At 48.0% G+C, this 13,557-nt stretch overlaps 1 protein-coding gene across 1 annotated transcript in view; it reads left to right on the plus strand.

Annotated features, from left to right (window-relative positions):
- Window positions 1-2,026: 2,026 nt before the first annotated feature.
- WDR43 (WD repeat domain 43) overlaps window positions 2,027-13,557 on the plus strand; it is a 30,522-nt gene continuing 18,991 nt past the window's right edge. The window contains exons 1-2 of the mRNA XM_088467950.1: window positions 2,027-2,319; window positions 9,117-9,251. Coding sequence (XP_088324076.1) covers window positions 2,110-2,319; window positions 9,117-9,251 — 345 coding nt within the window. The 5' untranslated portion in view covers window positions 2,027-2,109. The remainder of the gene's footprint in view (window positions 2,320-9,116; window positions 9,252-13,557) is intronic.

Genomic DNA, 13,557 nt, shown 5'->3' on the forward strand with positions numbered 1-13,557 from the left:
GACATTGGAGTCTTAGAGAATGTAATTTTAGCCACCATGGATGTGAATTCGCTCTATACTGTGATTCCCCATGAGGAAGTTATAGAGACGTTGAGGGAAGCTTTGATGACAAGATCTTCCAAACACATTCTGACAGAATTTTTAGTAGAGCTGGCGACTTTGGTATTATACAAAAATCATTTTCCATATAAAGATAGATACTATCTGCAGCTATCCGGAACGGCTATGGGCTCAAATTTAGCCCCGTCGTATGCCAATCTGTATATGGAAAAATATGAGAGGGAGTACATTCTATCCATCTATGGTGATAAGATTAAGTTTTATCGTCGCTTCATAGATTATATTTTTTTATCTGGCAGGGCATCATCGAATCTATTGTGCAGATGGTAACCAAGTTGAACACACTTGACAACCCCATTAGGTTTACATATGAGATGGATGGCAGAACGATTAATTTTTTGGATGTTACCATCAGTTACATTGATGGGAAACTATCCACTACTCTATTCAGGAAACCCACGGATAGGAATCTGGCACTGTTACCTACGAGTCATCATCCTACGGCGCTGAAGGAGAACCTTCCACTGTCACAATATTTACGTGTCATGAGGATCAATTCTGAAGTGGATATTAGAGAAATTCAGTTGAACAAGATGGCCACGAGGTTCCTGGACCTTATCAAGGTGTTTAAAGAAAGCGAAACACATCTTTTCAATTGAATCTGACAGTGTCAGTGTGAATACAACAAAAGAATCACGTTTAGTGTATACTACAACATTTGATAGTAATGCAAAGACAACACAGAAAGCTCTCAAAAGATTTTGGTCGATCATCAAAACTGACCGAACATTACCGGTTCAGAATATGGCACCTCCTATGATGGCCTATAGGAGGGGACCCAATCTGAAGCAGATATTAATGAGACCTACCATCTACCCTGGCAAGGAGAGTGATGTATCTGGGTTAATGTTGAAAAGACCAGGCAATTATACTTGCGGCAGCTGTATCACCTGCACCTCGATGATTGTTGGACCCAAGTTTCCACACCCACATTCAGGTCGATAGATTAAAATCAAGTATAGGCTACACTGTGCGATCGACCACCTGATATACATCTTAAACTGCCCATGTGGGCTCTATTACGTAGGTCTCACGGCCAAAAGATTTAGAGACAGAATAGACAATCACAGAGCCTCTATTCGGGCGGCTATGCAGACTGGCGAGAGTGACAAACCAGTGGTCAGACATTTTCTTGAAAAAGCCCACCAAGCTGCATTCTAAGGTGCAAATTGATAGATTGGATTCCTCCGAGACAGGGCAGAGATAGACTTTTGTTCTTAAAGAAGCAGGAGAGCTATTGTATACATGAATTAGACAGGGTAGTACCGAGGGGTTTAAACGAGCATAATCCGTTGAATATTTTCTTTTAATTTTAACACATTAATTTTCAACACATTTTGCACATATTATTTGAGTATATTGTTATGTATGTCTTTTCAATATTTGTTATGGTATATCTTTTATGTGTATTTTTTTCTGGTTTATGTGTATAAGGTTTTGTATAATACATACATTGTATTCATATAAGCCGAACACATTCTGCAAATTGTTTGGCTTTTATATCGGAAACTCCGCATCTGTGAGTTATTCACATTATGAGACAATCATAACTTAAGAGGGGCAGTCCATGAGCACAGCATATTGTACCCGATGGAAGAGATCATGTTGGGGGGTCTGCGTAAGTGCCAAAAGTCATGATGACGGCTGCCCTGGTGTACGATAAAAGAGGGATTGTGCAATGTGTACGCATTAAGACGTACGCATAGTTGCATTAGCATTCACACCTGTGACTCATGGGCGCAGTGGCCCCAGTTTTCAGAGGCTACAGTACTAGATAGAGGCCATGTGTGTTGGGCCACGGAAAGATGGCGGCCACCACGAGTGGGAGACCAAACATAGTGGTAGACTCCGGCCTCTATGGAACCCAGCAGCTGCTGGCGTGTAGAGGTGACGTCTGGCTGGAGAGGGCGTGTCCCTCCTCGGAGCTCCTCCCCTGCTCTCACTGCGCATGCTCCGTCCTGAAACACGTGGCTGAGGTCCTAGCGAGTAATGGCGGCAGCGGGCGGCGTGTGCGAGCCGCTCCCCCCTCCCAACGCCCTCTCCCCCCGCGCCCGGGACCTGCTCGCCCTCTCCGGCTTGGACGGGCGGATACAGGTGTGGGACACCCGGATCGGAGGCCTGACCCGAGAGTACGTGCCCTCCGCACACCTCAACGCGACATGTACATGCCTGGCCTGGGCGCCGAGCCGGGGGATCCAGGTGAGCGGGCACCGGGGAGGGCAGTAGCCGGCATGCAGCACGACTGTGATATACGTGTGTGTGTCTGTCTCTCTCTCTTTATGTGTTTGACATGTACCGTAGCACGTGTGCGGGCAACTTAAGTGTCACGTATGTGACATGCGTATGAGTTGTACTTACGTGTGTAACACGAGGTGTGTGCATGCTGTGGGAGAGCAGTATGTGACATGTATGTCTCTGATCATGTTGGTGACATGAGATGCACCTAACACATTGTCACATGTAACATGCGTGTAGCTGCAGCATGTCACATAGCATTCTGTGTGGTTGTGATCATGCATAGTCCACACATGGGCCTTCTGGTCATGTGTATGAGGTGAGAAGGTGCATGTGACATGCAGTAAGTGTGTTCTGTTCTGTTACATGTGTGGTATAAGCAGAAGCATGTCACATAATACATGTGGTCAGGTCATGTATGTGAGTAGCATGTGACCTGTAGTAAGTGGTTTGATTGTTACATGTGAGGTATAAGCAACATGTCATTTAATACTTGTGTGTGGTTCTAATGATGTTACATGTGAGATGTGTGCGCTATAAGCAACATGTAATACATGTGTGTGTGTTTCTAATGATATGTTACATGTGAGATGTGTGTGGTATAAGCAGCTTGTCATGTAATATGTGGGAGTGTGGTTCTGATCATGTATGTCACATGTGAGGTGTCAGGACTGCATGTTAGGAGCTTGGTGTACTGGGCACTGTTATGGATGATGGGATGTTGCAATTGGTGACTCGGTGCTCGGTCCTGAGGATCAGGCATACATGACACTACTACGTGTTTTGTGCGGTGCCCTGGTATGACGCTGCTGGGTAGGATTTATGTCGCGGAGAGGACATGCTTTTGTAGGCAGCTAGGTGAGATGTTACACTGTATGTTGTGGGGGTTGCAGAAAGGAAGTGAAAGTGGCATGGTAGGGGTAGTGCTGACAGTTACGTGTGTGGGGTACAGGTCTGTAGTAACAATGATTAGTCGTTCACACTTTTTCCCCATGTGCCATTAATGTGGCTCCAGTAACTGACCCCCAGCCCCCCCCCCCAGCAGAGCTATTCCTCCTGTGTCTCCAGCCCTTGTGACTCTGCAAGGGGGTGACACTGAATGTATGTAATATCCATTAGTGCCCCCAGAATATGGCATCAGCAACTAGACCAGGGCAGCAGTCCTTACATGTGGGATGAAACATGCCTGTACTACCTACACACATGTACAGGTTGGCCTATATATATTGTAGTGGAGAAGCCATGCTGGGCTACTCGTCCAGACAGTTTCTGGTATATAAATTTAATGCAGCCTTCTAGATAACAGATAGGGTGGCACAGTGGTTGGCATTACTGCCTCAACATGCTGGGGCTGTTCTGACCAGGGAGCTCTGTGTAGTGTTTAGATGTTCTCCACTTGCCTGCATGCTGTAGTTATCTAGAAAACTGTTCTGTTAATATTACTCTATGTGGTGCGGAATATAGAGTGTGAGCTCTGCGAGTTGATCTTTGTAAACTGCTATGTAGCTGTTAAGGTTTCTCCGGTGTGTACCTGCCTGGTGATGCTATCACACAGCATGATACTAGAACTGCTCTTTAGGGCGATTCAATTCAGCGCGCTGTTTAGTCCGACTAAAGGATTTCTTCTCTCACCCTCCTGAGAGAGCGTGGAGATATTAGACTAAAGCGCAGGCCCCACAGCCTTTGTCCGGCATAGAGCGGCCCTAACAGCCTCGTGGCCGGCACTTTAGTAGGAGAATGGCGGTTCTCGAGATTAAACGCCCAGGTTAGATTGTGAGAACCAGCATTCTCAGACTTGACTGCTTCCCAACAAAGTAAACATGGCAGTGAATTGAATAGCTCTGGGTGCTCCCTTCCAGCGGTATTCAATTCCTGCTGAGTTGAATCACCCCCCCCTTGTTCTTCCTGCATTCGTTCAGCTTTAATATCAATGCATTTATGGTCAGGAATTCTAGCTGCGAGTAGTTACCAGGCTGTGCTAGAGCCCACCTCGGGCGTAAACCTTGGTGGCATGTTTAAAATTATTATACCCTCACGGTTAAAATGCCCTAAGTAGTTTACAGCTGCGTCGGAAATGCCGGCATTGTCGGGTCAACGCACTCGCTGTTGGGTACAACATCTGCACTCAAAGGAGCAGCCAGTTGGGCACCATCAGCCGTGGGCGCAAACAATTTAATTGCCCCAAGTGAGTGCAGACTGCACCCCCAACCAGTGTAAAAAACAGCCTGTGCGTTTCGGCTGCTCCTTTCAGTGCACCTTGGAAGATGTAGCTATTTAATGGGGGCCCATACATCAGGCTTCTAACTGGGCAGTTCCCTGTTCTTTCGATGCCTGGGTCGGATCATCGGCAAAATTGATTTTGACCCAAAAATTATCCGAATCGGCTGTTAAAATGCTGTAGTTTGCCAATCCCCTGGAAAATTGGCAATCATCGGCATTGCGGAATTGCTGGACCGATGTTGGTCTCGCATAACACTTGTGCCAAAATTCTGGCACATGTATTCGTCTCCAAACTACAAATGATCAAACTAACTTGAAAAACAGGGAAGCACGTAATATTTTAAGGCCCTTCTATTGGTATGCAGTCAGGAAGCTTCCCGACTGTTTCAAACCCGACAATGATAGGCGTCAAAATCCCCACGCCTATCATCCCCACGCCCGGAGCCGGGCGGCGGGCGTGGAGTTAGGCTATGGTAAGGGGGGGGGGGGGAGGTCAGGGTTAGGCACTCCTCCCCAGAGGGTGAGGTTTAGGGTTGGGCACTAGGGTGGGAGGTTAGGCACCCCTAATGGAGGGGGGGGGGGGGTGGAGTGTTAGGTACAGTTAGTTTACTTATCGGGATCTTCACTACTGACTGTCTTCCGGCGTCGGTATTTTTGTCATTCATACCGAACCCCTTCTATTCCTTGCTTCCTTGCTGTGTATGCTGTAATGGTGGTGACACTTGGGGAACTTTTTTTGGCTTGTAATGTTGAACTTCTGGCACCTGAAGACAAAAATGTTGCCTATCCCTTGCCTACGTGTAAACACTTGTGTCCTTCAGTACCTTTTAACTGATGATGATTTGATTTTCTTCCTTGGGTTATGTACTGACCCTGTTCGAAGGGACATTTACCAGTACCATGATTATGGAAATTCTGAAAACATGACCTGTTGGGAGGTATTTGAGAACTGGAGCTGTAAGATCAGGATCTATATATACATTGTAGCAGGGCTGGACAACTCCAATGAACCAGGTAGACACGGATGTGTGCCCATACACCTATCCTGAAATTAAGCCAAATAGCCAAGTTTGGTGCTGCACAATCTTTAAGTAACGTAGTGACACCACAATTTGCGCAGTATACAAAATAGCATCCTTTTACATACCCTTGGAATCCACACTTACTTCCCAAATCAGAGATAAGTGCAAAAAAGTGTGTATGTGATATGGAAAAATATTTTACACTTAGGGCCGAATTCAATTAGCTGCGAAAAAGTGCCGTTCGGAGAGAAATTTTTGCCGATTTGCACTTTTTGCCGGTTTTCTACTTTTCTCCATATTCAGTTCCTCATCGTTTTCGCCTACGCGCAAACTTTACATGGAAAAATAGGCAAAAAAGTTTCTCCACATATAGACAGGCGAATATGGAAGTGCAAAATCGCTATTTTGGGCTGCAAATGTGGGGATTTGATCCAGAACCCTTTGGACACCCCCCTCCCACCTAACGACTAATCAGTCAGAAAAAGTTAAAAACACGTAAAAAGTGATGGAAAATGAATAAAGAGTGGGGGGGGGGGGGGCGCCTGGTACTTTTTTTTTTTTTTTAATTTTCAATTTAGAGACCTCAGTATATACTAGTACCCATTTTCAGGTACCCCAAATTTAACTACGTTATTTCTCTGAAAAAACATTGCTTTCTATCATTTTTCCACACATATACATATAACAGAAATTTGCCTCAAAATAAGTTCACTAAATACTTTTATTAGGGCTACTCCTTCTATTCTATATTGATTACCTGGGTCAGTGACCCTTTTTATGGGGTACAGACTGATTTCCTCAAAAAAAGAGGTCCTTTCGCTAGTTTCGCCTTGTAAGACATTCGCCTCTCCGCGTTTTCGCCTGTTTTACAATTGAACAGGGCGAAAAGCAGGGACGCGCATGGTGAAAACATTGCGTCAAAACAGACGAATGAGGCAAATTCATTCCGCTTTTTGCCAGAGGGCCATTTTCGAGGCTAATTGAATTCAGCCCTAAGTGTGAATAAGCTTTCAACATTCTTATTTTATTCACACTAAGGCCCGTATTCAATTTGAGGTGAGCCGCGATACTTTTTCACGGCCAGGGCTTCCGCCTACTTCACCTGTTTTGTAGGAGGAAAAGTATCATGCGCGTGCACTCTTTACCCCGTATTCAATTTGAAAGTAGGCGAAAACGCGACCCGGCGAAACTTGAACAGGCGGAAAGTACACAGATTTGGGGAAATCAGCCTGACACCCCCCAAAGATGCTCTGACATGGGGGTTAGCTATTTTACCCCCCGATTTGGCTTGCTGAAGGGATTTGGTGTTTTTAAACGGGCTCAATAGCTGCTAAATAGCGTTTTTTCTATAAGTGATGCAGAATAGTATTCAGGAGTATTTTTTGCAGAAAATAACTTATCCCATCAAATTTGGGGTACTTGAAAATGGGGGTCAGCATATTTAAAAGTTGCTAAAGTGAAGTTGAAAAAATCGTGAAAAATCCACCTGCCGCAAGCACCTGCAATGAAAAAAACACTTGGGGCATACTTGGGGACCCCCCCAGAGTTAAGTTCGCTAGTTTTTAACTTTGTACCCCAACTTTTTTTTTCGCCCCCTTTTTCAAAGTTATCTTTTGGGGTGTCCTTAAGTGGGTTTTTTTTTTTTTTTTTTGACAGTTTACTTTTGGGGGACTGTCTGAAGGCTGCATGGGGGTTCCCGCAATGTTGCACCCCAAAACCCCAATTCTGCACTTTTTTCCGCCTCCCATTCATAGGCAAAACTTTACCACCTAGTACATTGCATTGACTTAACGCCTAGGCGGAAAGTCTTTCAAATTGAATATGGGGTAAAAGCAAAACAGGTGAAAATGACGTCATTGGCGAAAAAGTATCGCGGAACCGGACTTTTCGCCTCAAATTGAATACGGCTCTAAGTGTACAATATTTTACCATTGATTGAATGGTTTTTATCGCTTGTAAAGATGTTGAATTTATATAAGAATATCTTCAGGACCTAGCGCCATCTATTACATGCGCCATCTATTACATGCGCCATCTATTACATGCGCCATCTATTACATGCACACTTTGCTGCTCAAATTTTGCAACCTAGTCCCGCAGAAGCGTCTCGCCATGGGCTTTTTTTCACGAAATGTACGTATTATTCGCGTCATTAATGCAACTAAAGTACAATGGATGGGTGCCCTGGATACAGACGCTGCCATTTCATGTGTGTGACTGAGTTGCTAATCTGGACAAAAAGGCAGAAAGTTGATGTCCGATACAAGCGACCCACGCCGTGCCTCGTCCACGTTTATTTATTTGTGACTTTATACAAATTGTATAAAAAATACTAATCCCAATACCTAGGACATCATGAGCTAATTTGTACAATGCAAATAAAGCTCAGTACAGTACAGGGATCGCTACTCATGTTGGTGTCTAAGTTGCGGCAAGTGTCTCGCACTATATGGCATAAAAACGTTATCTAATTGAGGGTACACGTGTAATTCTTACATTTTTAGCAGCTAGATGGCATCAAAAAGCAGTTTGCCGGGGGCCTTCGCAATAATGAAATATTGAAATCCTGACCTGAAGTTGATTTAAACTCAAGATTCACATTTTTATATATATTTCTTCTAAAGCTGGGTACACACAACGATGGTGCGACCCAGTGACTGACATGTAACGATGGATCGGGCGTACCCATTATACGATGTGTGTCGGAACGATATATTGTATAGTGAGTACCCAGCTTTAGAGGCCCAGTTGTCTGCAGCTTCTTCATAATCAAAGTAAAGTCGACAGCACATGTTTACGTTCTCAGAATGTCGACTGGAGAAATGTCAACATTGTCAGAATGTGAACATTAGGCTTACGGGTGGGCAAGTTGGGGTTAGCCTGGGAGGGTGGGGGGGGGGGGGGGTTGGTTAGGGGAAATACTCGCCGGAACACTGGAGGATCACAGTTCTGACCTAGTCAGTCGCGTGACAGCCGGAAGCCCTGCTTGACTCGCTGCGAGCATCGAGAGCAAGACGAGTCATGCTGGGTCACCAGGGATGATGATGTCGACATATATGGTTTGGTTGCCCTGCTCCCTAAGGCAACACGTGTGTGGTTTGGTTGCCCTGCTCCCTAAGGCAACACGTGTGTGGTTTGGTTGCCCTGCTCCCTAAGGCAACACGTGTGTGGTTTGGTTGCCCTGCTCCCTAAGGCAACACGTGTGTGGTTTGGTTGCCCTGCTCCCTAAGGCAACACGTGTGTATTTTGGTTGCCCTGCTCCCTAAGGCAACACGTGTGTATTTTGGTTGCCCTGCTCCCTAAGGCAACACGTGTGTATTTTGGTTGCCCTGGGAGGGGGCATTGGCCTACTCTCTTTATTGGCTAGGAGTGTAGGTATAGACGAGCTTTGTACCAGATTCTAGGACCGCTGCACAAGACTGAGTTATAGAGTGGAAAACCCTTTTAAGTTAGGCATATTACAATGAATGTGACTTAGGCAGTGACTGCAGGTATCTGACCACCTCTCATCCTTTTCAGGAATCTCATCAGAAAAAGAGGAGGAAATCTGAGGCTATAAATAGAGATGAACAATACGACCTACTCACAATCGGCACAGCGACCGGCACCATATTGTTGTACAGTATCGTCAAAGGGGAATTACAGAGTAAACTGGTGAGTCAGGCCTGCCTTGTTAAGGATCAGTCGCGTGTATATCGGACCCCGGCTGTACTAGGAACTATGGCTGTGTACATGCTTGAGGTCTGTATTATGGACCGTACACACGGTCAGATAATTGTTGTCTGATCGTCCTACATGTGCTGGATGATCGTTATTGAACATCCTGCACATGCACCATTCCCCAAACTACTATAACGACCCTCGATCAATGATTGAGGGTCCCTATAGTAGCCAGGCTAACCTGGTCGATATCGACCAGGTTGGCCTGCATGCGAGGGCAATGGTCGATATCAATATGACTATCCGTTCCCGCGCATAGTTTGGTTGTTTGATGGGAAAAAAAAAAAGGAAAATTTAAACTATATCGTTTAAATCTGACCGTGTGTATGCACCATTAGTGTGATTTATGGGCACTTGGTATATTGCCCCTTCCAGGATGACCTTCATTGAATGATGTTTAGAAATCGGCAATTCATTCACTTTGACTAAAAACTAGGGGTTTTTTTGTGTTTTTTTTTTCCTTTTCCCCAATTAACAATTTCCCTTTACAAGATTTGCAACAATAGAGACATTTGAGCTATTTTATATGGAGATGTGGTTTTAGGAAATGTTATGCCAAGAAAATAGAATGTTCTATAACAGCATCTCCCAAACTCTGTCCTCAAGGCACCCGAACAGTCCAGGGTTTATGGTTATACTGCTTAAGCATAGGTGACTTAATTAGTACCTGTCACTTTCTACTTCAGGGTCCATAGGGGGTCCACAGGGTTGAACTTGGGGTATAGCTGAATCTGGATCCATGGGCACCACGCAGTTAAAGCTTTGCTGCTCCCAGCATGCACTTGGGTCCGTCCTCCTCTATACCCCGCCCCGGCCACAGGCACCTCAGTTTTAGTTGGTGCCCGGCCGGAGTCGGGTCACCCTGCGCAGTGGGGCTGCATAAGCAGCCCCTAAGCTTTATTCTTTAAAAAAAAAAAAAAAAAAAAAGATTTTATTTTATTTTTACTGTCTTCAGAGCGGCAGCATCAGACTGTCCATCTGGACGTCTACGCTGCCGCTCCAACATCAGTACTAGCGTGGCTCCGGGACCTCCTAAGGACTGCTGCCGGACTGAAGGGGCCAGGTAAGCCGCGTGCAGCGCTGTCAGCGCTGCATGCGGGGAAAATGCAGTCTTCACGCCGCCGGTCTCTGGGGACAGACCGGCGGCGCTAGTAGCGGCGGCGGGCTCCCCCTCTGTCCGCTGGCCCCCGGGGTGTAAGTACCGGCGGGGAACCGGCTTCCCCGGGGGTTTAGTACTAGCAGGGGAGGCAGCCTTCCCTGCTTCAGCGCTCCTCCCCTCAACCCAGCGCGCCTTCTCTCATGTGTGCTGGCGTCGCTGGGCTGTTCTCACTCGGCCACTCCTCCTCAGAGCTCTCCGGCGGCCATCTTCCTCAGGCAGCATCGCAGAGCTCCCAGGCAGGCTTCCAGTGGACCAGTCCCCCTGCGTACCTCTCCCCTGATCAGGACAGTGTTCGCAGCGCTATAGCCCTCCCAGACACTGAATCTGGGAGGTTGATTGTAGCGAAAGGTGCAGTGAGTATAACTTCTCTGCATGGTATGTGACTTTTTGCTAGTGCTGCTGTCTGTGCTTATTTTCTACTTACTGTCAGCTTTTTACCTATCCCTTTCCTTCTCCTACGGCCCGCAGGTGCGTGGGGGAGGGGTGTTCTTTCTGTGTACCGCACTTATATAAATCTACGTATTTGTGAGGTCCGTCACATACTGCGGTGTGCTCCTCAGTACCATATTGTGAGCTGTTTGGGTTGCATACTTGGGAGTGCGTGGGTGTTATACGCCTTACCTCGTTTCGGTGAGACACTTTTTTTGCAAAAAAGTTTGTGTCATGTCTGATGAGAGGAATGAGCGCTCCGAGGCTCCTGTGCTGTTTTCCTGCCGACGCTGTTCGGCAGGGGTTGATGGGGCAGATTTGTCTCAGGACGGTCTGTGCGGGCGGTGCCAGTTGGTACCTGGACCCTCTAAACCCCCGGTGGTGCAGGATCCTCCGTGGGCAATGTTTACGTAAGTGCTGGCGTCAATCGCGGACCGACTTGCGGTCCCGACTGCGGCCCCTTCTAGGGCGTTGCCCCAGCCTACCATGCCCCGTTCCCCGGGTGTGACTCGTCTGGTGCAGTCTCCTCCCGGGTCTCAGACTGTGGGTCCTCATTCGGGTTTGCCGGTTTACGTGCAAACCCCCACGGTGCCGCAGCAGTCGATGGTACCTTTTCAGGGGTATCCTCAGGCAGTACCCCCGCCTTGGGTGGACGTCCTCTCCAGCTCTGTTCAGAGTCTGGCGGCTTCGTCATCGGCTTTTCAACATATGTTGCACAGTGATTTGCCCCCACGGGCGTCCAAGCGTTCCGTTCCGGCTTCACTGGCGGCTCAGTTCACGGACACGGACGTGTCTTCGGATGACGGGGAGATCCATGAAGACTCTGACTCGGATGCCGGGGCCCAGGAGATGGAGGCTAAGTCTTCCATTAATGTGCCGGCATTGGTTAGGGCGGTGCGGGCCATCCTTCACATTGAGGAGGATGTGCCCGCCCCCAGGTCAAAATACCCAAATTTTAAAAAGGCCAAGGTAGCTTCGACTGTTTTTCCCCTGTCCGATCAATTGACGGATCATATGGCAGGGGCCTGGCAGTTGCCCAGCAAGAGGTTCCAACCGCAGAAGCGGTTGGCTTCGAACTATCCGTTTCCGGAGGCTCATTGCAGGAAGTGGGAAACTCCTCCAGCGGTGGATTCCCACGTTACCCGCTTAATTAAAAGCGCTACGCTGCCTTTGCCGTCGATCTCCTCCCTGAAGGATCCCACGGACAGGAAGGTGGAGACTTGTTTGAAGTCTATCTACTCTCTCTCGGGGGCGGTGGCCCGTCCGTCCATGGCCATCTCTTGGGTGGCTAAGGCCATCGAGAGCTGGGCCAATGCTTTGGAGGATACCTTTCCGGAAGATGCTCCGGAGATCCAGAGAGCGTTGATAGGTCATATGAGGGATGCGGCTTCCTACATTGGGGAAGCATCGTTAGACGCAAGCCTGCTAACCTCTCGGGTGTCGGCTGCAGCTGTGTCGGCGCGTCGGTCCTTGTGGCTGAGGTCTTGGAGAGCTGACGCTGACTCTAAAAAGGGACTGGAGGCCTTACTTTTTAATGGGGAGTTGCTTTTTGGTCCAGACTTGGACAAAATTGTGGACACTCTGGCTAAGTCTAAATCAGCCTTCCTCCCTTCGGCTTCTGCTCCTACCAAGGTACGGAGCTCTGCTTTTCGGTCCTTTCGGGTACAGGGCAAGGCAAAAGGTCAGTCCTTCCCGAGGCAGTCGACGACCAAGGCCGCTTCTAAGCCCAAGAAGCAACCCTGGAGTGCCAGGCGCCCTTCTTCCAAGCAGGAAGATAAACCTTCTGCCTGATGGGACGGGCCTCCCTCTGGGGGACCCCAGAGTGGGAGGCCGACTTCGTCTATTTGCCCAGTGCTGGCACAATACTACCACGGATGCCTGGGTTCGAGAAGTGGTCTCCCAGGGGTACGCCCTGTCTTTTCGGCACAGACCGCCCCACCAGTTTTTCTGCACGAGTCCTTCTCAGGATACGACCAAGTCTTTACAGATTCAGGAAGCTATAGAATCCTTGCTGACAGCAGGGGTCATTGTTCCCGTTCCTCAATTACAACGAGGGACGGGGTTCTATTCTTCTCTGTTTCTGGTGCGGAAACCCAATGGTTCTCATCGCCCTATCCTCAACTTGAAGTCTCTGAACAAATTCCTCAGAGTTCCCAAGTTCAGGATGGAAACGTTACGTTCCATCATTCTGGAGATGGCACCGGGGGATTACATGGTGTCCCTGGATATCCAGGACGTCTACCTCCATGTTCCGATAGCACCTTCGCACCAGCGGTATCTGAGGTTCGCTATCCTTCAACACCATTACCAGTTCCGGGCGCTACCCTTTGGTCTCTCCACGGCACCGAGGGTGTTCACGAAGATTATGGCGGTCATGGCCGCACATCTTCGGAACCAGAATGTACGGCTACTACCGTATCTGGACGACCTCCTGTTGCTGGCGAGTTCCCCGGAGGTACTGCTTCATCATCTCCACTTGACGGTCGCTTGCCTGCAAGCGCACGGGTGGCTGATAAATTGGAAAAAGTCCTCCCTGATTCCATCTCAGCGGATGGTTCATTTGGGAGCCCTGCTGGATTCTCGGCAGCAAAGGATCTTCCTGACCCCGGAGAAGGTCTCCTCCCTGCAGCTGAGGATACACAGTTGCCTGAG

This window comes from Taudactylus pleione, unplaced genomic scaffold (assembly GCF_031769625.1).
Source record: "Taudactylus pleione unplaced genomic scaffold, aTauple2 ptg000079l, whole genome shotgun sequence".
Classification (NCBI taxonomy): domain Eukaryota; kingdom Metazoa; phylum Chordata; class Amphibia; order Anura; family Myobatrachidae; genus Taudactylus; species Taudactylus pleione.